We start from the raw sequence: 27356 nt of genomic DNA, 5'->3' as shown, positions 1-27356 counted from the left end.
TTTAGGGAAGCTTCTAAACCATGGTGCCTCTCTCTACCAAGAGTGCCTTGGATAAATTGATCCATGCTTCGAGAGCAGTCCAGCGTCGGAATGGCGTGAAAGATACAGAAGCCAAGCGAATCAAAGAAGCTGTCCGTCTACTCAGGGAAGGCTACCCGCCAGACGACGCTATAGGGGCAAAGCGGCAATCGATCTACCTCGACTTCCTTCGAAAAGTCTTGGAGGAGAACGGTCGGCCGATGGTCATTCTCTGTGCAGTTGGCCTGGGACTCTCCGCGATTGCAGTAGCAAAGGAGAGCGTACGGCTTGATCTGCCGTATGAGATTTCAGAACACGCTAGCCTCGACAACCCTGTGCTTCATCGACTCGCACATCTGCATTTCAGTTCCGCCCTCCACCCAGAGTCATTTGGTTCTGCGACAGATCAAGAAAGGGAACAAGAGAGCTCACAGCAGACCTCCAGTATGATGTCCAAAATCCACACCAAATTGTCATACTAATTCAAGAAGGGGCATCTACACCTGGGGAAGGTCTTAATCCATCGATGTTCCAGAATTATGGGCAGCAAGAGACAGGTAGTGAGCGTTTGAAATATTCAACTTGTTCATCAGCTGACTACAATTAGTCTCTTTGACTGGAGACGTCTATGAGCTCGACTTGAAAGACATTCAAGAGATCATAAAATCCGGTCAAATATCAGGCGCGATATGGCTGACTGACACATACGGCGTGAATACGACATCATTTGTCACAATTCCAGTCAGCAATGAGTTGACTGACCAGTTAATCTTACATCGTCCAGTGGTGACATGGGAGAAACCACCAAGCTAATTCTCATCCTTCGCTGTTATATACCCAACCTCCACAAATCCTGACGCTCTAAATCGCCAGCTCTCTCGCCAGGGAACAATAATGCGATATCCTTCCTCCTCTGTTCCTACGCCATCGACATATTCGCCACTTTCTTTTTCAAATATGCGTATTGCGCCCCGGTTACGAACGACGTCCACAACAACCGCAACTGTCCTCAATGGGGGTGTAGTTTGGACACCTTTGGATGGAGTCGTCCAACTTATACGTTCGGATATGTCATATTGCACCTAATAAAATTTAGCCTCCTTTTCCACGGAAGAGTAGGTAATGGCGCACCTCTTTTTGCACTCCTCTAGAATCGCATCATCCGTAGTACTCTCTGTGCGTATCTTCTTGGCTGACTTATCCATAATTGGAACGGGTTCAACAGCGGGCCTGGCGAAAAAGTCGTGCAAATGCTGGTATTCTTGTATGCTTGTTCGTCGAAGTGTGAGAACGGGAAGAAGGGAATGTGCTTTTATATGTTAGGACTCCTTTGGACCCTGATTCTGTTTCATGATGAGCAGGTAAAAAAAACCATACCTCGCCGATAGGTTCGATGGAAGGACTCGAAGTCATCACTAATAACTTAGTGGCCGGGCCGGAGTGACGACAAGGGAAGACTGCGCGGAGAGATCATATATTTTTGATCAGGAAAGGATGTGCTTGAGAGGGGCACAGGGATATCTCCACGTGATTCGCACCCAAAAGAAATCGGGCACAAGTTTACCCATCAGGTGACCTCACCAGGTGCCAATTATGAAACCGAAGGGGCATAACAAAGGACGAACCTCCAATGAGTCGAAAATCAAGCAAGATAAAATAATGTGGATAATCTTGACAGGAAGATTTTTTGCATTGTGACTTCCTGAGCTTCACATATGTTGGTATATTGTTCTTTAACTAATACATTGAGTCCATGGAATTTTGACGAAATTTCGACGAAATTTCGTCGAAAATTTGTCGAAAATTTGTCGAGCTTCAGTGGAATATTAGGCTTGTCTCGTTGCGAACCCGCCGATCTATGAGAATGAAAGACGTTATCACCACATACTTCACACACTAGATTCGTATAGCTCAATAATCATGCAGGATAGAAACGCAAAGGCGTAATCAAGAATAACCAGAGTAACGAACATATAAGAAGCAATTTCCTCTGGCCTTCATCCACCTTTCCATTCATCATTGGCATTCCAATCTTGGTCTACCTCATACCAGCTCCCAATACTGCACCAACATTCCTCATTTGTCTAACCACACAATATGGCATCCTCGCAGGAGATTGCAAAGACGTCTTCCTCCCTCTGTCCCCAAGGCTTGACGCCACCGGAAAGCCCAGTGATGGGGTTGGCTATGCCCCATGCTACCACGGAGAATCTGAAACATCTCTTCCATGTGCTTAAAAAGGTGCTGTCTGATCTTACCAACCGTGAACCTCCAAACACTCCTGTCACCCAGGACCAGTGCCCACCAGGTCCCGACGTGGTTCGACTGAAGCAGTTACTGGAACGTGCATCGGTCGAACTCTCTCAGGCAGCCGAGCCATCTCAGTCTTACTTTCCCGACAATGAGCAGGCAGAGAAGGTCCAGGTGGCAGATACGCTTGAACTCGAAACTCCCATCTGTACAACGCCGGATCATTTCGAGAGATTTGAGAAATGGGCATCCAAAGCCCAATACAAAACAGTTTTGGAAACGTATGAGCCACTGCCTCCCCTTCCGGTTTCTCTTCAGAGATTATCTGACATGGATATAGCTGGGACAAAGAAGCATGTAAATACGAGATCACTGAATCGGCGGAGGCCAGCGGTGATCCAGACAACTATGCTGAATATGCATTCGTTGTCCGCAAACGTTTGGGTATGTAACGTCTTGCTTAGCGGACCGAGAACATGCTAATGATATAAATTAGAACGAAATGCCGAGGAAGTGACGCCGTACATAGACGTCAAGTCGGAAGGCTTGCGCGACATCCTGCGCGTGGTGCTGCACGATATCAAAGCCATTAGCCTAATGGAGGACAAGCCATCGGTAATTGAGAGAGATTATTCTCCAAGAAGATCGCTGACCTAGGTCTAGATCGAGCAAAATATCCTTTTCCATTTCCTGCCAGAGTTCAACAATTATGCTGAAAATATGAACACATCAGACTGTGAATTCACTCATCAACACCTTCTCTTGCTCATCGACCACCTCGAGCAAGCATATTCAGCTACTTCGCAGCGTCTCTCGTCAATTCTACAGCACGGTCATATTACTTATGACCTTCTATGGGCGCTTTTCAGACCGGGTTCCCACGTTTTCACCACATGCTTTGGCACAAAGGAGCCGCGATGTGTCATATTCGACGCGGGGGGAAGAGGTGACCCAGAATAATGAGATGTGGTTCAATCTCGAGTGCCGGTTCCTTGATTATGACGGAGTCAAGTTCGGCGAGGCCGGTATCTTTCTGCGTGTGGCAAAGTTCCGAGGGTCAAAGCCGATCGAGAGCCTCGAGGCCTTTCCTCTCTGCCACCATCCAAGTCACGAACAAGTCCAGAAAGACTTGGTCGAAAGAGGCCAAAAGTTTCGGAATCTGGCTGGCTCGCACATTCAGCACTGTACAGGGAACGCATTCTTTATGAACAAGGGGAAGATTTTCAAAGTCAACATCAACAGTCGAGTAGCGGTGGACGCCGCATTTTTCCATGAAATGCAGCCAAACTACTCCCGACCGTCACTCCGCAATATGGGGGCAAAAGACAAGGATGGCATTGCCGTCCTTGACATAGGTGCAATGTTGGCTGAAGATCGTGAGCGAGAGAAGGAGAAAATGCAAGGAGACGGTATGGATGCACAAAAACTGAGGGAGGCTGATTTCTTGGTCGCTTGCCCAACGGTTTGTTGTTTCAGTTTCAAGGAGAAAATGTTTTGTATGTGACACATTATTGCAGCAGTTTGGCGCCCAACTAATGAGCTTTCAGTGGAGTGTGCAGTCAGTGCTCTTCGGGACGTGGACTGGTCACTTGAGTCGTTTAACTGCCTGAAGATCCCTTCAGAGGCCAAGACCCTCCTCTTGCCATTGGCGAAAACCCGCCTAGGTCTGATACCGACGGTACCGTTCGACGACGTAATTGATGGAAAAGGCCAAGGACTCAACATCCTTCTAAAGTATGTGGGCAAAATTTCTGTACTATATCAAAGATCCGCTGCCTAACCCTTGCTAGTGGCCCACCCGGCGTTGGAAAGACATTTACAGTTGAGGCAACCTCGGAGTATTTCAAGCTCCCACTCTATTCGGTAAGGAACCATCCGCCACGCTGATTGTGGCCTTACTAACTTCTTCAGATATCTGCAGGCGAACTTGTCGTCGACCACGGCGATTCCAATGCGCTTGAGCAACAACTTGAAACAGTGTTCAAGATCGCCAAACACTTTAATGCCATACTTCTCTTGGATGAGGCAGATGCATTCATGGAGCAGCGTACATCTTACCACGATACCCACAATCGCCTCGTGACTGTTTTCCTCCGGAAGCTGGAATATTATCAAGGAATTCTTTTCTTGACTTCAAATCGGGGTGTCCAGTTTGATGATGCAATTCTCAGCCGGACCCATTTGACCATTGAGTATGAAGATTTGACGAGAGAGTTTCGCAGAGATCTCTGGTCAACTTTTCTGTCCAGGGCATGTACGATGCAAGGACCCGCCGTTGTTGAAGAAGACGACCTCCGACGATTAGAGTCATTGGATCTGAATGGACGAGAGGTGGGTTTGGAACGTTACTAAGCAAATTCCACTTGCTGACTATAATGACTCAGATCAAAAACATCGCCGCTATCGCGCATGCTCTCGCTGAAGCGGACGTCAACCAGGTGAACTACAAATACTTGGAGTTAGCCGCCGAATCTAATAAAAAATTTTCAAAGGAGTTTGGCAGAGGGAGGCCTGTTGATGGAATGTATGTCTAGCAGCATACCCAGAGTGTCGTTCCTCAAGGCTGCCGAGTGGTCACTTATGGAAATATTTTCGGTTAATACACGAGTCCGTTATATTGTACCTGATTCATAGTTCAATCAAGTCTTTCATATCAATCATTCCATTACACAAAAGTCAAGTCCGAGAGAACTGGATGATCAGTTCATCATGGTCAACCCGTATAAGTGTATAACTTAAGGCAATGGTAGGTTTTAAGGTAAAGAGCGCATCAAGGATTGATAACAAGTTAAAGTCCTGGTTGATTTGCGCGGATGTGGCCGGAAAGGCTCCAGGCTTTAATATCACGTATGATTGAATTGCTAATCCAACATATTAAGCACACTGCCTCATGTCACACGAAGACGTTTTCGATCTTCTGGCTCCGGTCGGCGTAGTTGTCGTTTAACCGCTCGTGATCGCTGCAAAGTTGGTCGAATTTTCAAGGTGGAGCTATGAAAGTCGATGATCAATGCCCGGCCAAGTTCTTCATTCCATAGAATATTGTCACGCCTCAGATCTTCATGAATGATTCCCAAGGCTTTGATTTCTTTGTGTGATCTGCGAATTTCTTAGCGGAGCCGAGGTGCCAGTTCCATCGATGTTGTACTTTCTCCTGCCCAGCCCATCACGAGCATATGACGAATCTCTCCAGCTCTATGAAGAAAATAGATTTTTGCCAGGTCGATGGTACCCAGGAAAACAGGCACAGCAGACCCTTGAACCTTCCGCAGAATTTGGTATACCTGCGCTTCGCGGGAGACTTCTTTCCACAGCCCCGACGTGGTTCCCTTTCCGATGACAGTATAGCCATATACGACGCAGGTAAGTTTGAACGGCGCTCCGTATGCCCCACACTCCCCGAGCGGTATGCAGCGGTCAATGTTTTCGTCCAACTGTGCTTTAAGCAAACGCACCAAATCTCCCGACGTTATCGGATGTCGGAGATCGTCTTTAGTTCGACGATGGAGCATCACATTTGGACAGCAGTCGTCTAGGACACCGTCCGATTGCTACCTTCCTTTATCATTCGCACCCTTACATCATATCTCTATTGCCCACTACCCACATTGCGCAGTAAAGAAGGAGCACCTGTCTTCGAACCAGATACGCCAGGAGATCCACTAGGAGGGAGGCGCAAGAAAGTGTGTACAGAAAGAAAAGCTTGATTGCGCGAAGCAATGGTGAGAATGTCTTATACACGCACTCGGTCACCTCCAGGGCTGATCCCCACGATACGAAGGACGAACGATCCTGCACTCTGACCTCCCAACTCTCCCCTTATTCCTCCGCTACCGGCAACGCCGCGGTAAATCAACCTCTCCCCCCCCGCCCCCAAAACTCCATCAATTTGTGTTTCCAGCCGAGAAATAATGGCTAAGGTCACGTTTTTAGTATGCTGTCTCAAACTTGACATAGAGTGTTACCTACTTGAACACTGGAAATCAGCAAAGTCTGCATCTGGCGTTGATCTGCACCGCCTGGACGATGTTTTTCGGTGTCGGGGACTTGCAGAAGCCACTTTTACCAGACGGTGTAGCGGTAGAGCCGCATCGGAACGGCACCTCCTGATACACATGGTGACAGACACTCGAGTAGTAGACATACCAACCGCAAGTGCAACTAGCTGGGTTTTGGGGGCTGTTGACTAGCCGAGCGCGGACATCAAGTCCCATTTGATTGGGTGCAATTTGCGAGGCCATATTGGTCGTGGAGCCTTAGCCAAAGATATAGTAGGGAAGCTGGAAAGGCGGTAGAAGGGTAGAAAGCTTGATACTGATGAGAATCATCCAGGAATGTCTAGAGAAGGAGTATGTTTGAGTTGAAGAAGTCTTGGATACAGCTATACTACTTATAGTTGTCTTTCGGGCATGCCAATCATCACCCATGCAAATTCATATTGCACTCCGAGTCTAGTTCGAGTCCATCTCTGAACCTGCGGCATATAAAGCATCATCTCGCGCGCGGGAATCGTTCTGGTTACAGTAGTAAAGTGTGATTGTGTGGTGCCACCAAGTGTTTGAATCACGCTTGCACCTCGTACACTCCGCTCTTTGGACCAATACGTCTTACGTTTTAGGCGCTTAGGTTGTCTGAGGCCTATAGGCGCGTAGGGAATATGGGCAATAAAGAAATGTTATTGGATTGTGATATCGCTGGTGCTATTTCAAGCATCATCTCGCGCGCAGGAATCGATTCTAGTTAGTGACTTGTGACCCGCCCGGGTGCCACCAAGTGATCGAATCACGCTTGCACCTCGTACACTCCACTCTTTGGACCAATACGTGCTGCAGTCTAAGCGCTTAAAGGACTGGAAGGAACACTGGCGTATAGGGAAATTAGAAGGTAAGCAACTGTTATTGGATGGGTGATCCCTCGAAGATGCACATGAGGGAAATGGGGTTTCCCTTCTGCCTGTTTCCACCATTCCCACGTGATCTCAACTTTCAGATATATTCGCCTTCACCTTCAGTCAACGACAAGATTAGTCGCTGGCTCACATTCCCGAAGCAAGACTGTACAGCTCGCTTTGTTTTATTTTTCAGTAATCATTTTGCTATGATAAAACCTCAAGACAGATTCTTTTCCGAGGGCCAGGGTTACTTCGGCCCGAGAGAAAACCCCATCACTGAAACTCACTGCAACGTCTGGGATTGGGATCGACTGCGGATGGTTAAAGTGAAAGGCACCGCCAAGCTGTTCCCACCAGACGAGGACGTTGAGGTCCCAATTTTGGCGCAATTCGCTGATTACCTGTCGCCGAAAGTTCGCGCAATCACAGTCGACAACGATGGGCTCCTTGCTGGAGTCTCGACCGATCCGGAAGAGGATGATACTCTATTTGTTGCATATCTTCCCTTCTCGATTCTTGAATCGCTCGCCGACTGCCGTACAATCCAGCACTCCAAACTTCAGGAGCTCGATCGGCTTGGACCTGGTGTTGATCTCTCATCATACGAAGACGAATTCGGAATTCCTCACAAGGTTGCCTTCAAATTCAACCCTTTGGAAAAACCTCTGAGACTACAGATGGCCTGGGATGAACTCAACCTTCTCAAAAGTCTGCCGCCACATCCCAATATAGTACCGTTTGATCGCGTTGTTCTCGAAGATGTGGAGTCTCGGGTGATTGGATTCACAACGAAGTACATCTCAGGTGAAACTCTCGCAAATCCAAAGGTGCCTTTCCGATTTGAGTGGATGCAACAGCTTACCAGACTTGTGGATTTCCTAAATCTGGAACTGGGAGTCATGCATCAAGATATTGCGCCCCGAAACCTGCTTATCGATCCCGACACGCACAAGATCCTTCTCTTTGACTTTGATTGGGCTGCAAGCGGAAAGAAACGCTTGCTGGATGGTCGAGATGATGTAACTGGTGTTGTATTCACACTATACGAGCTCATCACGAACGATACACATTTCACGAGTATTCCTCACTGGGATCGAAACATGGACATGGTGCAGAATATCTCGGAGTGGACTTGCAATCGCGAGCTGGACTCTGATGTCTCGACGTTCCGGTGCTTTTTGAATGAATGGGTAGCCATGCGAAAATCAGACGGAGACATGGAACGATATCTCAATGCACCCAACCGGCTTACATGGCCGGACCTACCAACCGCGCCCGACTACGATGTACCTTTCGAACTGGGCAAAACTTCGGATGGAGAGCCAATTTGGACAACGGGCCCGCGGTTCAGACGCACTGCGATGGAGAAAGGGCAATATTGTTTTCGCTGGGAGAGGCCAACACAGAGCAAGGCCAAAAATGACACGTACTAGTCCGATGTATGAAGATAACGTTCAATCACACTGAATCAAGATCAGATCTCGTAAGCTGCGCCTTGTTAGGTTTTTTCTTTAGCACCGCCGACGACTTTATCCTTGTAATTAAAATTGCATCTGAAGGATATAAATGAAAAATGGTTGAGCTGGACATGGCAGGAACAAAAAGCAAAGAATTCCATAGGCCAAGGTCTAAACGGCTTAACAGGTGTGGACACCACAGACCCACTTAAGAGTTGGTGGGAGGGAATAGGCTAGTAAAGCTTGGTTGAGCATGCGATGCAGTCGCTGTTCTGCCTCTCCCTGGCGTCGCTCTGCTTCTTCTCGCCCTTTTCTCTCTCTCTCGCTTGTCTTTCTTCCTCCTCACGGCGCTCTGTCGCTTCTCGGAGCTTTTGTTGTTCCTCAAGCTGACGTCGAAATAATTAAGTGGCAGTACCAAAATGAAAAAAATTTCTTTGCTTTTGCGTAGTTTATCTGTAATTGTATTGCACAGATGGCATGCATGATGACAATCGTATTGTCGCATTCTCGCTCTGCCGATGGCGAAATATTCCTTGGTGTGAGATAGAATAACAACCTGGTTGTATATTGGGTATATCTACCATGGTTTCCGGCCGGGACGATTTGGGGACGATTGAGGACGATTGGGACGAATCAATACCACCAACAGGAGACCACTGCAGTATATGATATATCGCAGGGAACTTCCTCCAATGAACTCATGCCTCACTGGGCGCTCAGACAGAACTGCGTGCTTCCCTTCGAAGACGCATCATATGAGACTGATGCAGGCCAGGAACAAAGCCGTACGATGGAAATAATCACTGCACGGTCTACACGATTGGAAGCACGTTACTTGAGAATCATCCAAGGTTTAACATTAGTAAAGAACTGTTTCAAAAGTCCAAATTGATAAGTGGCCCATACCATTGTCTATATAAAGCACCATGACCTAATAATAACCATCTGCATTACACCAGTCTACACCAAACTAACGCCGCGGGGAAAGGGCATTCATTACGTGGAGTTTGCCATGAGGTCAGAAAGTTAGCAGGCGATTTTCAGGATTGGTCGCCCATTTGTTAAGGTTTCGCGAGAGCTTCCTCAGTATCCGCTTTAGTACTGAAAGGTCGTCCAGCCCAAGGTCGTCAAGATCGGTTGCTTAAACGAGCAGAGAGAAAATCTGAGGCCTTACTCGCCACCGCATCGGTGCTCCAGTCCTGCCAGTGAACGGTAGGTATGCTCTCCTGGTGGATAGCATTGAAGTCTTTGATCCACTGCTGGACTTCCTTCTTGCTGACCTGTACAGGGAATTTGCCGTCCGTCAACAGTGTACCCACTATTTTGTCGAACTTGCTGCAACAGGCTAGGGTGCTCCTGCAGTTGTATAGGATATACAAAATAAAAGGATCCAGCTTAAAGTATTTGTTTCGTCTGCAGATTCGTTAGCGCAAGCAACGCGATCAGGGTAATCAGAGAAACTCAACACTTTCTTCCCTGTTTCTTCGCTGCACAGGAGAATGAATCCATGGCCCAGATAGCATCCAGACCACCACCAGCGCTCACCAACTAGTTTGTGTTCATGAAAAGACTTTCGAGTCTTGTTCGCTATTGCCTTGGGAAGAGAATCTGTACCACAAATTACACTTGTGGCTCGGGTTTTCGCAGTCTGGTCAGGATGTCCAGCTTTTTTTTGTCGATTAAATTCCTCAACGTACTCCAAATAGAGAATGACATCTGCAAAGCGGGCTTTGAGATAATATGCTTCTTCTCCGGCCTCAATCGCCTCCACATACCTCCAAATAACAGGACCTTTTGTGCTGGAGGATATATTGGGATAGTTGGGCACATCAAGCGATGGGGAATACCAGAATCCGCTCGACTTCCATGATTTTGAGTGCTTTTCCATAAATCCAGGTAGATCGGGGCGCAGAATGCGATTGCATTTTCTTTCCATTTCATCCTTCTCGTCTGACGAAAGGTCGGACAGGAGAGGATGGTGAGAAAACCGACCATTCCAATCATCTTTGTCCGACCTTGAAGGAAGTGACGGTCCAGATTTCAAATGAATAGTAGCCCCCGATGGCGCCAATGCTCTATTGAAAGAAGTGTGACCAGCAATCCTTGGGTTTTCCCTAGAATGCAACGCCTGTTTCTCACTACAATCCTTCTCAAAACGAGGCCTGAGGTTCCTGTGGGCCAAAGCTGACTGAGGTTCAAGGGCTGGGGGAAGCTTCCGTTTGTGACGTAGCATATCACGGCTCTCGCACCCTAGAGACTCTATGGAACTATCCGCGAGCTCATGATTAGACAGTCCATGCTGGTCATTGCTGTCGACAGGAAAGGAAGCAAATGCTGATATCGGATCTTTTGGATTCAACTCGGGGTTCACGGTGTTCTGAGTGCCACTTCTTGCAACATCGGACAAGGTGTCCTGCAAAAAATCGTGCGCTTCACCTATAGAAGATTCAATCTCCGAATTCCAAAAATTGCTGTCGTTGGAGAATGAATCCTGGGGGTCAAAATGCTCGGCATCATCGAGAGGAACCTCTTCCGCTGGTCGATTCGATAATGATCGTCCACTTTGGGAATGGTTGGCAATTCGATCCGCGGAGCAATTTCCCTCTAATGTCACTTTTTCCGACCGTTTCACTCTTCCGCCGGCTAGTATTGGCGTATTTCGCGGGTTTGAATGAGGGGTAGGGTAAGAAGGACATAAATCTGGACTCGAAGCGCCCGCAGAAGTCTCGCGGACGAGCGGCGGATTATCACAAGCTACGTTATTTGGGCTGTTTCGGTGTGCGTCTTCTTCTGCATCCGTTTTACCTGTCTGATTCCAGCGAACTTGATTGACGCTTTCGTGGGTTGAGAACCGAGGCGACATACCGTCACTCTCCCTTTCGACGGGGTCGCATACAGAAGTCCGAGTTGCCGGTGTGATGACCGGGAGATCGTCTTTATCAGTGCCCATGCGTTCAGGCCACTGGCCGCCACTTTCTCCTGTCGGAAGCCACATGGAGGATCCGAGGTCGTTAGGGGGAATTCTGGACCTGAATCCGGTGAAAATTCCGATGCTTCCATTCCTCCGATTTCTCGAATGAACAAGTCAAACTCATTCCGAGAAGAATCATCGGCCGCATCAGGACAATATGAAGTCTCTGGAAGTTCACATTTGCCGTATTTTTCCGAAGCGCAAGAACCACGCGCTTCCGTATGATGTAGGGATTTATCCAATAGATCTCTTGTGCTTGACGGTTTCTGGGACTCTGATCGAGTCGACTCGGGGATGATTTGATGTCGTGTTCCGATGTCCAGCTGTATCAGAGTGGGATCTAGAATAGCGAGCGAAATTAGCAACGTCAACTAAGCGGGTAGTTAAAGCATTACCAATGAAGCCTGGCGCATGCGAGTCAGTATCACCAGATGCTGAAAACTCCGCTGCGGGCGATCGCACTGGAGAGCCGTCTTGAATATCATAATCGACGAGGCAATGCGAAGCCATTCGGACTCGCTCGTAAAGGCTGGAAATCTCGTCGCGTGAAAGGATTGATTGGAACTTGCAAGAATGGTAGAGTGCGCGTGAAAGCTAAACCTTAGATATATAGTAGTCGACATAAGGGGAAAGTGACACACATCGTCGTCTAACAGGGGTGGTGGTATATCGTTGACAGCAGTATTTTCTCCATCGTTGGTGTTCTGGTGGACAATGTGAGAATAATTGGCGATCAAGTCAAGCGGCTAACTCACATTCAGGGTAAAACTAATACGAAGCATTTCCAATGCAAATGCACTTAACGAGCATAAGGGATCCGACGTTGAGTACTGGAATTGTTCGGGGGTGAGCGAGGACACTGGAGAAGATGCAAAGGCATCAGGGCGGACGACAGAGCAGAACGAAGTGGCTCAGGGAGCAACTCAGGGTCGCTCACCCTCTGCTCACCTTCCCTGAGCGTAGGGAATATTTGACTTCGCTCCAACATCTAGGTAAACGATTCTTGCGAATCAGTTTCGAGTGGTTATGCGAATGAAAAAGAGTATGCCTTAACAATAGGTAAGGCAATTTCCGGTTATTATCCCCGTTTCTTGGGCCAGAAATGAAGGAAGAGTCAAACGTTGTGCTTTGATCAACACCTGGGAGAGACTGAAAACAGATCATGATGAGTCAACATCTGACCATGTGACTAGGATCAACTGGGCCAATTATGGTGGGGTATCCGACGCGAGGGTGGGCCCGGCACTCAGACTGCTCAGGGAGCGCTCCCTGAGCAAAGGAGGAAATCTTTTTTCAATGTTTTTGAGGAAGGTCTCCGGGGGGGCCGGCAGTACTGGTATTGCACATGACCTGCCATACAGGGAGACTCCGCCATTTCGTCATTAAGGCGGGGCACATCACATGATCGTTTCGGACACTCGAAGCGGTCACATGCTTCCTATTTTTATCGTTGAGGCCGTTCCATTTCTGATTGCTAGGTTCAGTAATCAAAACGTGTGCTGAATCTCGGAGACCTTATAGTACCCAACGTCGAAGCTTATACCAGTAGGTCCCGCTTCCAGGCGAAACTATTTCCCCAGCAATGCCCCAGCAATGAACACTACTCAGTCGATTTTGGGTACATGGGAATACGCAGCACTCAGAATGTTTCCTACAGTGGCAAAGCCTCCATCCCAAAACCTGAGAGGTTGTAAGAGCCCTCATCTATTACGTACTCCATAGGCGTTATCGCATTCCAGGGTGAAAGCTAACTTATCTCGCTCAGTTTAATATCATGCGTATATTATGGATTTGCTCTTTCGTAAACAAGCCCGTGTTCATGCACCGGTAAAGACCCGTCAAGTTGGCGTATCACATCTTCCATGTCCTCACGGATCGGGCGGGGATATATCGAATCCTATTTATGTAAATTGACCGACCGACCGAGATGCAGTTGCACTGTACTGTACCAGTTGGGCTAGACATTTGGACCATTCCGTAGATGAGTCAAAAATATACATTTGTCCACTCGCTCGGACTCTAACAGCGACGAAAACATCGGATTCACACTCGAGGACGAATTCCTTCGCCTTTTTGAATAGGCTCCGTTTACGTCTGGTGCGCTGTTGCGCTCTTGCTCGAGCACTCTCGGACTGGCGCTTTTTGACCCATGCGGATTTCTTGGACATGATGTATCACGATTAAGCCTGATTACTTGGATATTTTCCTATCGTTTGTGGGATCTAGCCTTTAAGTACATTGTCCCTGGCCGCTGAGGGCGAGTCCGGTTGCCTAGAAGGCATTGGCTCTTTTGCCATCATGGGAGTGCCTCAGTGAGTAGAACGGCAGCGAGTCGTTCCTCAGTGACCGTCACTTAAGTGAAAGAGATATAGTACTAGAATCCGCAGGCAACATTTATGGGATTGTGCTCTTCCCATTCAAGGTAACGCGTTTGAACAGTATTACCAAACGTGGTCGCTCGGCCACACCGAGCTTCACATGTTGCCATGTTTTGATATTTTACCCTCAGTGAGCCATTATCCTGACTTTAAATACCCAACGTCTGGTATCATTTATCATTTCCAGTTGACATATATTCCTATTGCATGCTACCATCCCAGCATGGAGATCCTTACTGTCTATGCCCTTGCCGCAGGCTGTGTCCTCATAAGTCTTGGAGTAACAAGAGCTTTGGTTTGTATACGGCCATGGAGCAATGCCATCAATGCCTTCATTGCCAAGCATCTTGCGTACCCATATGTTCTTGGTCGTCATTCATTTCTAGGACCTTGGTCACGAGCTGGTGTCCTTGTTCACTTGAGCTATGCAACGCTCAATCTGTTTCTTATCTTTTTCAGAGCCCCATCACTGGGAATCGCTGGCAACCGAGCGGGAACACTTTCGCTGATCAATGCAGTGATCCTCATAGCTTCCTTGCACCTAAGCAGCTTAGCTGATCTTCTGGGAGTTTCATTGAAGACTTGTCGACGCGTTCACAGAGCTGCTGGGTGGGCGGCGTTAGCCTTGATATCGTTTCATATTGCCGCCATGTTGAGGATCCACGGACCCGAAAACCTGGGAAAGAACCCGCGGGCCCTCTTTGTCACAATCGTAAGTCAGCAATTTTGAGTTGCCTCATTCCTCACTAACGGAATAAATACGTCTTTCTAGGGTACAGGATGCCTCGGCATGTTAGCCCTTCTGTCCTTCCGCCCCTTTCGGAGAATATCATATGAATGCTTCCTTCGATCCCATCAGGCACTTGCACTGGTTGGAGTTTATGGGATCTTCAGACATATTCCCGACAAAGCAATTCTTCCTCGTCTTTACATCTACATTGCACTGGGTGTCCTCGGTTGTACATCCTGCTCCAGCCTGGCTGTGTTACTTTTCAGGAATGGCCTCTTCTCCGGTAACGGATGTCCTCGAGCGAAAATAATCAGCCATAAAAACAGGACCGAGACAGAAAAGGATGATAGCACGCCGAAATTGACCCCAATCAAGATTTGTCTTTACCTACCGCGGCCAGTTACCGTCATGGCTGGTCAATATATCAACCTATGGCTTCCTTCAGTGAGCATGTGGTCATGGGCGCAAACACATCCCTTTACGGTCACATCGTGGTCTCGAGGAAAACAAAATATTTTGGAACTTGTGGTAGAGCCTCGTCAGGGTCTGACAAAGTCCCTAGCCCACCGGGCACATTTGATGGGCCTGGGCGGGTTACAGTGCATGGCTCTTTACAGCGGTCCACATGGGATCACAGAGTCTGTGGACAATTATGAGAGTGTTCTATGTGTGGCGAGTGGGCCAGGAATTGCTGCTGTTATTCCCTACGTGAAGAAATTGATACACGGCTATAACACATGCACATCGCATGTTCGTAGGGTGCACCTGGTGTGGCAAGTGGAGTCTCTCCGTGAGTTTTTGGCTGTACTAGCAGAAAATACCCAGGACTAACGGTATAGGTGTTGCCATTTCAATGCAGGAACTTTTAAATGATATGTTGACAGACGACGTCCTCGATGATGGTTATGTCCGTTTGTCTCATCCCCTCCTCATTGCTAAGAATTGGATCTGACTTAAGCTAAGATTCTCGCTATATCCGTTTATGTCGAGAACGGGCTACTAGTGGGCGGCAGAGTGCCGTTTGGTAAACATGAGCGTGCCTTTCTTTATCAAGGCACCCCTGATCACGCTCGTATCATCCCCGAGGAGGTCTCTGGGGAGAAAATAGAAAGACTACCCAACATACGGGATGATGGTGGACAAGCGTTGCTAATCGGTATGAAGTTACGAAATCCAGATTGACAAGTACTAACGTGAATATTCTTAAGCTTCTACGACAGCAAATCTGCGCGACGAATTGCGACGAATTGTAAGAGGACATATACAGCAAAGGTTGAAAATGATTGAGCTCGAATATCAGCCGTAGCAATTCAGCTGTGTCGGAGAGGCGTAAGGATACTCTGGGCTTGCGCCTGTTGTGAGCAAGCAATATGTTGGAGAGAATTCGTGGGGTACCTTTTCTGGACTCAGCACCTTTTCTGGGTGCGACACCTTTTTGGGCTTAGCACCTTTTCTGGACTCAGCACCTTTTTGGGTACGGCACCTTTTTGGGCTTAGCACCTTTTCTGGGTGCGACACCTTTTTGGGTACGGCGTTTCTGGGGTGCGATATTGTTTCAGGTGCAATACCGTTCTGTTTCAGGTGCAATGCCGTTCTGTTTCAGGTATCGTCGCTTTGGGTGCTCCAAACCTTTGGCGATCTGGGTTGGGTTTTGCTGTACGTGCATGCTTTTGCAGTCTGATCCTTTCCACAATTCCTGCGGCCAGTAGTTGATGCAGTCGCAATTATTTCGGCACTGCGTACTTTGCTCAGTGTTTACTCAGGGGAAATGACATCATTGGACATAATTTCTTTGTTTAGATTGTGCCTTTCAACATTCTAGTCAATTCTACTCAGGGAACGGCCCTGAGCAGTCAGTCTATTTAAACCCCGCTCCCGCCCCCGTAAATTCTCCGTTCCCAAACAATTTCTTCCCGGCCCAGCTCACGAGTGATCTTGCGCCAGCCATTCCTTTAATTTACCTCAATCTCTCTCGTTCCGTATCTATACAGGCGATTCGTCAACCGGGTCAATCTAATCGTGTCCTTCATTTGACTTAGCTCTCTTACCCACAAATGCATATCGTGCAAGAATCTACTTCGTACATGGGTAACGACATTGATGAGGATGGCGGTAAGTAATTTAGACCTGAAGCAATAAGTCCGGTTTCCCACGACCGGAAATATTGCTGTCCCGCCACTCTCATCACCTGGAAGGCTAAGTATGGAAACACAATATAACAGCTCTTGACTTTCCGGACCCCAATTTACCACATTCATCTTTCGATTTTCTCTTTGATCCATACGATCCAGCGGTGACACAGCAACCAGCCGATTCGCAAGGCGTTGCCCACACAGACTCTAGCCTCACAGGAGTACAAAATGTACCCAGTGTGCCTGCCCGAGATGCAGACAGTACTATTGACGATCATACCATTGCTTGCACTAATGTAAAGAAAGCCAGAATTACAAACGCAGTTATCACCAACTGCATGATAGTCAATACGGTCATGAATAATCCAGTGGTCCAAAACCTTCATTTCACGTGCGCCACCGCCATTAACATTGCCACCGATTCTTCAAGAGTTAACGTGAACCTTGATAAAGTTACAATCAGAAACTCCGTCATAATGAACAGCATTATAGATGACAGCAACATCCTGAATGCTGTCATTCATGAAGCAACGGTGTACTGGTTCAATATGCCCGAGCTTGTTATTGATCATGGTACTATCGGCAACTCTTTCTTTTCAGAGTTTATGCCTGGAGAAAACAGTACTTCGGACACCATTCAACCGCTACCAGCCGTGAAGTACATTGATCAGTCAGCTCAAACTGAGATATCATGCACGGATGGAACAGGTATATGTGATCAGTCAACTTCTTCTCAATCGGTTGTTGAAGCCTATGCAACACCTGTATCTGATTGTAGCACACCACATATGAATGCTGCCCCATCGTTGATTCCTGGTCGGAAAAGACATGCAAAGAAATCAAGTTCTGCAGGGAGGAGAAAGAGGAGAAAGGAGCCTCAGTCACGAGGAGGGAACACTAATGCAACTATTCTACATCTGCTGAAAGCCTGCAATCACAAGAACAAGTGTCTCAATGATAAGGATGCACGCGATGTTCAAGCCGTGGCAGACTATCTCATTGCAGGAGATTGTCGACGGAATTTACAGGCACAGGTGAAAACATGGAACGGAAAGTCATCAGCTAGGTATAATGCCCTGGGCCTGCCTACTCTACAGAAAACTCCTGAAAGCGCAGCACGGTACTTCGAGCTTCTTCAGAGCGGAAGCCTTGCTACCCAAAGCCTGGAGCTCCGCATAGCACAGGCTTCCATTTATGCCATTTATCTTGAGATCTGCCGAGACCTCAGAGATCGTCAGGATGAAGACAACCCGAGTCGAAGTAAGGGAGACAAAATTGAAACAGTGGCAAGGAACATTATATTGGGAGCTGCCGCTGAGATTGTCGGGGAAGATTTCAGTGATTATCGTGACCAAAGCGGTAATTCCATAACGGAAGTTCTCCGCTGGGGAAAGCGATGGTGGAGCCTTGCAAGCGGTGTAGGCCTCGGTGTTCTGATCACTTGCAGCGAGGAACTCGCTGTAAGAATGTGAGTATTGAACTCGCGGCCTAGGTTACCAAAGCTAACAGGATTGGAACAGACGAGACGAGAATTTCACAGCCACCCAACTAAACGCATTGATTACCTACATACGATCTGCCCGTCCTGGATATCTCACATTTTTCGGATCGCTGGAGAGCGTGACCAAGTCTCTGATGCTCGGCGACGAATCGGCCTTAGCAATTACCTTCCATGACGAGAAAGCAGGGGGCTCATCTAAGTGGCTTATTCCGGATGAAGATGAAAGATGTAGTGTTGATGAAAACAGTCTATTCTTGCAAACCACTTCAGATCCCTGGGTGTGCGTGGACATGGAAGCTGTGTCGAAGGAGAAGGCGGCGCTATTTTTCTAGCAATTACAGTACCAAACTTAATATGTTTGTCTTTCAATTTTCCTTTCATTCCGTTGCTCGATGTTATATAATGTCATATTGTTAGAGTGCTATCAACTTCCTGTAACGTGTCTGCTGTTGGAAACAATAGATGATGGCTCCCAATCGTGCGGTCCTAAATGCTATTCACCTAGGAAAGTCCTGTAGAATATATATATTACACTCTATCCTTTATAGGAATAAAAAGTGCATGCAGACACAATAGCGAGTCGAGCTAAGCCAACTAAGCAGCTAGAAGAGGAGGACATTGCAATGAGCGGATGCTAAGATTTGTGAGCAGTCTATTTACCGAGAGAGGGACTTCATTACTTACCCCACTCAACTCCGCCACAGATCTTGCTGACGTTGTCGATGATAGGAAGTCAAATGCTTTCGATTCAACAGGCCATCGCGTCGTATCGTCTATGCCAACGTTTTCTTTCTCGTATTTCTGCATCAGTTCCATTGCCAAGAAACCCAGACGATTCACAGATGAGAACTGATTCTGGTCCGGCGTGAAAGATACAGTCGACTCTAAACTGGCTATAATGGCATTTAATACAACTTGCAGTACAGTGTTGGATCTGGGCAGCTCACCAATTTTCACGACCCCGTCTAGGCCCATTAACATTGAGGAGCACCTAAGAGACGGATGCTGATAGCCCTTCTTAAGTAGATAAGATAGACCGTCCAGAACCTATTGCCGCGTGAATACCGTGTCTTTTTTGGAAAGCATGTTTCGAAAACGTACTTGCTTGAGAATAGAAGCTAGCTGAACCTCGGTAGGGTAAGCATCGCTGGCCACTATATGCTCCAAAGTGACCGGTAGGTCGTCGACGACAAAATGAAAGAGTCCATCGTTCTTGAAACACTCACTAGCCGAGATTATGTTGATGTGATGGAGACAACTATACTTTTCCAGAAGGTCCTCCCCGTTTGCGTTTGCAGCGGTCCGTATGGCTACTACTTTGGAGCCTTGGTGGCGATTCTCACTAATAGTGACTTGACCAGCAAGGTCACATGTGAAAATAACCTTGTAGATATCCCATGGGTCGCAATTCTGCACACTTGGACTCAATCCACCCGATTCCACTATCATAGGGAGCTTCAAGGGCTTTGGATGGCCCTTAAGGACCTTACGAGCACGACCTCGTTCTGGCGCAGGGCTCTGTTGACGCTTTAATGGTCCCTGAGAAAGGGAGGTTTGCTCAGCATTGCTTGCAGGTCCCTTGATCGAAAGAGGAAAATGCGCCTGCGCCTGTAGCATATCAAATTGAGTGGCCCGTTTGTCCTCTCGACTGTCCATGGTAAGGGTCGGTGAGATTTCTCCAAAAGACTCTTAGAAGAGAAGAAATGGAGAGGTTTATAGTACCGCAGTCTTATTTAATAGTGACCCTTCTTGCAGCACTTGTAGGAGGACTGCTGGTTTGCCCAGCGGGGGAACTGCTGTCCACAGTGAGACTGGAGTATCCACAGTGAGCCGTGACAAAATTTAGTCTACGAGACTACATCGGCATTTATTTAAAAAAAAAGTAATATGGGAACTTCGCAGTTTGACATTCAGGTTTCCAAGTCAATGCCCATAAATTTTTCGATGATGGAGCAATCCATGTTCACAGACGCAGAGCTACAACTGAGCACTGAGCGGCGTCTAAAGTACCAGGGGACCGCTAAAATCAGTCTGGATCAGATATCACGTCATCCCTCTGTCACACAACAACTCAATCCTAAAAATATTGAGAGGTTATGTGATATATTTCGCGAGGATGGCTGCCATCGATTTGATATACAAAACCACGTAACGGCTGTTGTGAGCCGTCGACACTTAAAGCGTGCACGACGAGTGGCTCGGATCACAGCTGATGATCTACTGACTAAGCCTCCCGAGAAAAACCCGGTTCTCTGCTTCCCCTCTGGCCAAGTTCACTGTCTTCACGGTCAGCATCGTCTCAAGGCCGCCGAAAAAACTCTTGCTCCCAGCGAAAGATGGTGGACCGTTGACCTTTATCTTGATGGTGAGCCCGCACTGCACTTGGATACTTTCCCTGTGCACGAATGTTCCCGTTGGTGTCTTCGACTGACATCCGACAGATATAAGCCTTGATCTACGAAACACCCTTATCGACGAGTATGCGAACGAGAAACCGCCAAGTGATGGCGAGATATATCGCAAACTTCGACAGTATCAAAATGAGCATAATGCACCTTTTCAGAAACGATGGTGGGCACGCCTATCGGACAACAAAGCCAAGCGACTACGGCAGTTGATGTCGCCTGATAATATTGACATATGTACCGCTTTCGATGCACTTTTACCAATTCCTGGACTCTGGGGCAGTATGAGCATTGGTTCTCTCAATCGTGTACTGGCACTGAAATGCGATGAAGTCGGTCAACCTTCTGCAAACTCTGAATTCTTTTTTGCTAATTGTGTAGGAAATTGTCCACTATTTACAGCACGTGAAGAGATTTTGGTCAACTCTAGTGGACGATGATCGAGAAAAGATGGCGAAAATCGATATCGACACCGTGGAGGCGCTTCAGTTAAAGGCCCCAGCAGCCAGTGCTGCAGATGCTAGAGCTATCAAAGGTATGATTCTTAGTGGTGAAGCCTTCTCGCTCTTGACAGAACCCGAGAGAACCGCTATCTGGGAGAGGATGAGTACCCACGACGCCTGTGACGGTATCATTCCATCTCTCTTTACTTTTTTTCGCGACGTGAATTACTTGGAAGCCTGCGCAAACGGCATAAAGCAGCTAGTTGAACTCAGCAAAGGATGCCCGACGGTAAGAGTGGCCATGAAGCACGCTTTCAAGTTTGACGGCCGCCGAGAGACATGCCCAGTGCAAACATCGGAAGCGGCATTCCGGAGCCAAGCCGGCTCAACATCGGATCTTTTCGAGTTGGCTTATCGACAACTGTGGTTGTTTGTCATGCGCCATTACCCGCAGCTAGCAAGAAAACCCACGAGCAAAAAAGTCGTTGCAAAAAGCAGTTGCGGCGAAGCGGACGAGATCGTACTCCATGACATGGCCGTTTTGTCACAGAGACTGGGGTTCGATTCGACCTCCGTGACAGACTTATTGAAATGTGCTCCTGATCGGCAGATTGCACGTGAGGCACTCCTTAAGGCACGTAAACCGGGCAGCTATCGGTATGATGCGGATACATTTGAATCTCTCATCGACCGAGTGGTAGAATGTTTCGCTTCCGCTGTCGCTTACGGCACCCACCCAGCGTCCAATGTTGTCCTACGTGGGGTTTCCAGGCTTCGCTCTCGCTGTGGGCCACCACGTCAAGATATGCATCTATTAGATCGATCACTACTATTTCTGGACCGTGTACATGCAAAGAGTCCATCGACTTCCGACGTAGTATCTTCGTTTTATGTCAGACAATGTGTATATTTCGCCTTTTTTGGCAACCCTTCTACTGACGGCAGAGAACAACTCGATAACACAGACAATCCGCAGTCCCCTCTGTTCGTTCCGGTGGATGGGCATACAAAGACCTCTGCACAAGACCAACGTCGAGAGCGACGACGTCAAAGGCGCGAACAAAGGGACCGACGCCGCAGAAAAAGGCGAGACAGAGTTGCTGGACATTCCCTTCCTCTTGAAACAGACAGTCCGGTTGCTTCCAGCAATGCCGACTACGATACAATCATGCGTGACTCCGCGCAGGCCTCTTCCGAGGCTGAAGATATGGCTTCGATTAGATCTCTTGGCGACACTGGTACCATCGGAGAGAATGAGTATGCAATGCGAGATGCTCTCGCCTACGACCCCAGATGTAGCTCCGAACCTGACTCAGAGATCTTGCCCGATGCCGATCATGAGGGCCAAGGGGAGCAAGGGGAGCAAGAGCAGGAGGAGCAAGAGCAGGAGGAGCAAGAGCAGGAGGAGCAAGAGCAGGAGGAGCAAGAGCAGGAGGAGCAAGAGCAGGAGGAGCAAGAGCAGGAGGAGCAAGAGCAGGAGGAGCAAGAACAAGAGGAGCAGTCTCCGAAACAACTTACCGAAACGAAAAGCATGAGCGTCGTAGGGGATTCTGACTATGCAACCTCTTACTTGAGCGAGTCTGAAAATCTGAATCAGCATGCACAGGACGTGTCTGAAACCGCACTGCCATTGCCGCCAGGCAATCCGTCTCAACACCAAGATTCAGCTCGGTCTTCACAGATGACTGTAGAATACGAGCAGGAGTCGCTCGAACAGGAGTCATCTCCCAATGCCTGTGTTCCAGAGGAAACCTCGAAACATGACTCCGACGCTATCAATTTGCAGCGACCCGAGCAATCACCGAACCTCGCCCCATCAAACCAAGAAATCTTGCAGCGAAGTGATGACGAAGGAGATGCTGCGGAAAACGCGGTACAGAAAGCGCTTCGAGAACTTGAACAGGGAGCGGAGATACGAGCAAGGGCAGCGAACTTTGAGCAAGTTCCAGAGCAATCTGCCTCACCAGACAAGCAGATTTCCGAACCCGACGAACAGACGCTGGCCCAATCTGAGTCTGTGACGGAAAGAACTGGTTCGATTGACCGACCAGCGGCAGCGAGTTTACATTCCGATCAAGTCATTCAACGGGGTCGAATGGCACAAAGTGCAAGGGCGGCGAAGGCCATCACTCAGTTTGACATCATGGGTATGGATCAGGATACCGTAGAAACAACTGAAGGGGGGCAGTCCAATCAGCAAAGCCCGGCAGAAATCATTGCACAGAACGAGGCAGCGGCCCACCCCGAACCCAGGGGACCGTCGGACAACGAAGGAGAGAATAATAGAAAGAAACCGCGCGAAACTGAAGGTGATCTGGACGAGGCGGTTGCCTCAGGTCAGAGTATAGGCGAATTCACTGCCCCGCCTCTGCCAGAAGCACTCCATCCGCGTCGACGTCCTCCCCCGAATACGGTCACGATCACTTTCAAAGCTTACGAGAATGGGGGATGGCATGTCACGGACAAGGTCCAGGTCGACCCGAACGATACGTCAGAAGCACAGCGGATAGCGAATAAATATGCTCGCAAAGATAACCAACATGCGCGGTTCTATGACAAAAAGCTGCGTCTGGTCAGCGCCGCGCAATGTGTCCGAGCCGCAATGCACGATGGCTCGAACACTGTTCTGATGAGCCTCTGGCAGGAGCTTGAGGTAACGCCAGCGAATGTGGCCGAGGTGGCCAAGATGCTCAAAGCGGATGAGGAAAACCAGGATCTTGCCTTAATCTTGTAGAATTATTCCTGTCTCAAGTTATTTTATGTCTTGGGTAGGGAAACTTATAGCCGAACAGGCCTTGGAATCGCAGAGGACGCCAGTTGGTGGTTCGGTGGCCCGCCAGGTCCTGAGACCGCAGTCTCAAGACCTTGTGCGACACTGGCCCTGTGTCCTCTGACTGCGGGCCAGTGTCTTCAACTCTAAATCAATGGTCTCATTTTCCTATTCTTCAGTTCTGGGGCATATAACACCGTTCCCTAGACCTCCTCGTTCTAGTTACCGTCTTGGTCTCTAGTCATCGGCCTGAAATCATCGGCGGCCTTCTTACAGCGAACATGTAACTCCACTAGACTTGAGCCTTCTCCTGTCTTATAAAATGCTTCTCGGGGTCGTCAGAGTCCCTGGTCCTACCACCAAATTCTCCAGTCCGTGGAAGGAGCCGTCTCCTTATTAGTGATCCGGTTTTCCTATTCATTATTGCTACATAGCCGATCCAACGCTATTTACTTGGATGGATTACGTTGTAATCCGACCCTTTCGCAAGAATATTACGAAGACATGCGATTTTAACCGTCCAGCAATAATGGAGAGGTTGCACGGCCCTCCTCACTGAGGTTGTGGGGTCGGAACTACAGCCACCAGTCTCGCCCTCACTGAGAGCTATCTTATGCACTCACTGAGGATATTCTGAGCATTTATAGGCTCAGGCCACTCGTTTTAACATCGGAAACCATACTTCTCCCTACTGAACCATGAATTTACCACATCCGATGCTGCTCAAAATCCCATATCGCGGCGCATTACTGTAACTGCTTTTTCATTTTCAAGTGTTAATTTCAATGTATTAGTTGCTATTAGATCAAGCAGAGCTAGTAATTTGCTTACGTTTACGGTGTATTATACCTCATTGCGTTTGAAGTATCCTAAGATACCCCGGCTTTGCATCGCCCATGCACAGGAGATCGGATTAAGCTTTCGAATCATCTGTAGAGGCACAATTGCATCCCATGTTCTTTACATGTCACTAATATCCACTGCATTCGCACACCTATATCAAGCCTATAGTCGTTCTTGAAATCGGCTTGACCGATACACAGTGAGTTACTCTTTCCTGGACCCATCACCAAGGCCTTAGCGTATCAATTATTGGGCACGCCACATTAGATAGAGGTCACCGTAACATACAATTTGCAAAAGTATTGTATATCTGTCAAAGTTACGCAATGTGTACAAAATTTCGGTGGAATTCCATGGAATCATAGTGGATTTTGGGCAACGATGTGGAGGCCCAACCAGTGGATGCGGGGGCGGGGCTCCGAGGGCTTGGTCAGTTCTCTTTTCCCTTTTTCAAGCGGCTTCTTTAGTTATTTGCACAGCATCCATCAACTCAATCCGACCATTACAGTATCATTCAGCGAGAAAATAGCGACAACTTTGATCCTTACAATCAATATGAGTTTCGGTGTTAGTTCAGGCGATATCGTTCTTCTCACAAAATTTACCTACAAGATTCTGTCTTCCCTCGGAGAGGACGGTCCCAGATCAGAATACCAGCACGCTGAAGAGGAATGTGAAGCTTTTCTTTCTCTCATAGAGGAGATTCAAAGTCTCGATCTTTCTATCGTTCCTGAGTCATTTCAGCGAAAAGTTTTTCATTATTCGACAAATATGCAAAGACTTGTCGAGACGTTCAAAAAGAGCATTAAGCAATATGAGAAGTCGTTGGGCAAAAATTCCAGCCGAGGCTCAATCCGCAGTGCTCCAAGAAAGGTCCAATGGGCACTCCGAGCTGCCGCTGACCTCCAAATATTCAGGAAGGGTCTTGGAAATCAGATTCAAATTGTCCAACTAGCCATATCGACAAGCATACAGTAAGTACAGATATAACCGTTGCAAGTCATCTACTGACCTCCCGTGAAGCGCAATGATTAGCAGTCGCTCACAGTTACTGCCTATGTCCGTATCACCATCGCATAATCTCCTTAATGACGGCCCTTACAGCACTTCACACACACATACACATCTCGCCCCACTGCGGTATTCCCCTATAGTTCCTCCTTTGATGGGTGGATATCAAATTCTTCACCAAGTCGATCATATAACAAATATTGTTTATGAACGACTACAGAAGAGACCGGATATACAGCCTCCTGGAAGGGTTCATACGCTGCCAGATGATTCAAACAACACGACACCTGCTATGCCAATTGATCCAACACAAAGAGGAAGCTTACGGCCGTCTACATTTCATTCACTTGAACAACAAGCCAAAAGTCAAGAGGAAACACTTGCATTCCAAGGAACTAGCGCAAAGCATAGTATCCAGCAAAGTTTAGCTGATGACATCGATGAATATCTGACCTCGATGAACCTTGACAAACTGTCCCAGGCGGAGAGAATAGAAGTGGACCGGAATGATCAATTGCATCCGTATATCACCCCTTCTGATACAATGCGACAATTCAGAAGTCCTCAAATCCTAGGACCTGCCAATATGACTGGCTCACTACAGCCGAGTCAAATTCAGAGCGGTAGCCCAAACGAGCCATGTTCTCGCGATAATACCAAGGCTAGCAAATTCCGAAGGCTGGATCCGCTATCCGCTGCAACTAGTATCACAGGTTTCTGCGTGTTAGCCGCTGAGTTTTCCTTGAAACTCACAAATATTTTCCATGATATGAATGGCGAGTGTAAAGAAGCACGGCTTCTTTCGCGAAAGTTAGGACAATATTCTGAACTGTTACAATCGGCTGCTGGTGTCATCGATGCTATGTCATTCAGTGAGGAATTACAGGGAGCGGGCACGTCAATACTCTTTGATAATGCACTTCTCATGTCAGAAATGGAGACAGCTCTGTCTGGATATGCACGGCCCTACAGGTACAGACTGATAAGAAAGCTTACATGGAATCTAGTAAAACGGGATATAATGAAAATGGTGGAACAGATTGATTTTCTCAAATCTTCGCTCTCGCTCATGCTGCAGTTGTATCAAGTTAAGATGACTGAGTGCCAAATTCAGATGTCACAGCAATCTTCCCGGGGCGAGAATTTACAATAAGCACCGGTGGTAACATGTTATACTTCTTCTATGAATCTACATTGGAAGGTCAATTTCTCCATCATATGACTCTTTAGTCATACCAGCCGCTATTCTGAAGCCATATATGAATATCACTCATTCATATCCACAGATGAGGTGGCACAATCGAAACTGTAGAATGGAATGACGACATTTATCACACAGTAAGATACAATATAAGCCAGACATTTCAAGTAAACAGTCTCACAGGAGCTCAAGCATACATAGCATGATGCTTTGTCCAGTTTCAAATCAAGCTATCGATGGATATATGGTGAACCTATACCAACCTGGCACCAGTAAATTTAGGTCTTACCATCTACTGATCTTCCAAATTGAAGAATTATTTTCAGTTGACGGTGACAAGTGCATAGGGGATATG

The 27356-nt window shown here is 47.7% G+C and overlaps 9 protein-coding genes across 9 annotated transcripts; 7 read left to right on the top strand and 2 right to left on the bottom strand.

The window, feature by feature from the left end:
* Positions 1-20: 20 nt before the first annotated feature.
* Positions 21-500, top strand: NUU61_008030 (uncharacterized protein; the record flags this gene model as incomplete). The annotated part of the gene is made up of 1 exon (XM_056658555.1): positions 21-500. The coding sequence occupies one exon, from the start codon at positions 21-23 to the stop codon at positions 498-500; it is 480 nt and encodes a 159-aa protein (XP_056508848.1).
* Positions 501-2115: 1615 nt separating this feature from the next.
* On the top strand, positions 2116-4802 carry NUU61_008029 (ATP-binding protein; the record flags this gene model as incomplete). The annotated part of the gene is made up of 9 exons (XM_056658554.1): positions 2116-2549; positions 2609-2712; positions 2765-2883; positions 2932-3100; positions 3138-3764; positions 3816-4002; positions 4059-4131; positions 4180-4599; positions 4653-4802. The coding sequence occupies 9 exons, from the start codon at positions 2116-2118 to the stop codon at positions 4800-4802; spliced, it is 2283 nt and encodes a 760-aa protein (XP_056508847.1).
* Positions 4803-7365: 2563 nt separating this feature from the next.
* On the top strand, positions 7366-8592 carry NUU61_008028 (uncharacterized protein; the record flags this gene model as incomplete). The annotated part of the gene is made up of 1 exon (XM_056658553.1): positions 7366-8592. One exon carries the CDS (start codon positions 7366-7368, stop codon positions 8590-8592), a length of 1227 nt encoding a protein of 408 aa, XP_056508846.1.
* Positions 8593-9743: 1151 nt separating this feature from the next.
* On the bottom strand, positions 9744-12369 carry NUU61_008027 (uncharacterized protein; the record flags this gene model as incomplete). Its single annotated transcript, XM_056658552.1, has 6 exons — positions 9744-10029; positions 10314-11425; positions 11482-11927; positions 11983-12181; positions 12229-12291; positions 12343-12369. 6 exons carry the CDS (start codon positions 12367-12369, stop codon positions 9744-9746), a joined length of 2133 nt encoding a protein of 710 aa, XP_056508845.1.
* Positions 12370-14188: 1819 nt separating this feature from the next.
* NUU61_008026 (ferric reductase family protein) lies at positions 14189-15526 on the top strand (the record flags this gene model as incomplete). The annotated part of the gene is made up of 2 exons (XM_056658551.1): positions 14189-14677; positions 14738-15526. 2 exons carry the CDS (start codon positions 14189-14191, stop codon positions 15524-15526), a joined length of 1278 nt encoding a protein of 425 aa, XP_056508844.1.
* Positions 15527-15548: 22 nt separating this feature from the next.
* NUU61_008025 (uncharacterized protein) lies at positions 15549-15877 on the top strand (the record flags this gene model as incomplete). The annotated part of the gene is made up of 2 exons (XM_056658550.1): positions 15549-15606; positions 15654-15877. The coding sequence occupies 2 exons, from the start codon at positions 15549-15551 to the stop codon at positions 15875-15877; spliced, it is 282 nt and encodes a 93-aa protein (XP_056508843.1).
* Positions 15878-17918: 2041 nt separating this feature from the next.
* NUU61_008024 (uncharacterized protein) lies at positions 17919-19984 on the bottom strand (the record flags this gene model as incomplete). Its single annotated transcript, XM_056658549.1, has 5 exons — positions 17919-18285; positions 18397-18656; positions 19013-19221; positions 19276-19375; positions 19430-19984. 5 exons carry the CDS (start codon positions 19982-19984, stop codon positions 17919-17921), a joined length of 1491 nt encoding a protein of 496 aa, XP_056508842.1.
* A 288-nt stretch (positions 19985-20272) lies between these two features.
* Positions 20273-23910, top strand: NUU61_008023 (DUF3723 domain-containing protein; the record flags this gene model as incomplete). The annotated part of the gene is made up of 3 exons (XM_056658548.1): positions 20273-20693; positions 20770-21065; positions 21115-23910. 3 exons carry the CDS (start codon positions 20273-20275, stop codon positions 23908-23910), a joined length of 3513 nt encoding a protein of 1170 aa, XP_056508841.1.
* Positions 23911-25344: 1434 nt separating this feature from the next.
* Positions 25345-26953, top strand: NUU61_008022 (uncharacterized protein; the record flags this gene model as incomplete). Its single annotated transcript, XM_056658547.1, has 2 exons — positions 25345-25763; positions 25813-26953. 2 exons carry the CDS (start codon positions 25345-25347, stop codon positions 26951-26953), a joined length of 1560 nt encoding a protein of 519 aa, XP_056508840.1.
* Between the last annotated feature and the right edge of the window lie 403 nt (positions 26954-27356).

The sequence above is a fragment of the Penicillium alfredii genome (genome assembly GCF_028826965.1).
Source record: "Penicillium alfredii strain IBT 34128 chromosome Unknown utg000010l_segment0_segment0, whole genome shotgun sequence".
Classification (NCBI taxonomy): Eukaryota; Fungi; Ascomycota; class Eurotiomycetes; order Eurotiales; family Aspergillaceae; genus Penicillium; species Penicillium alfredii.
The sequence above is the reverse complement of the archived record's forward strand: the minus strand, read 5'-3'. Positions and strand labels throughout refer to the sequence as shown.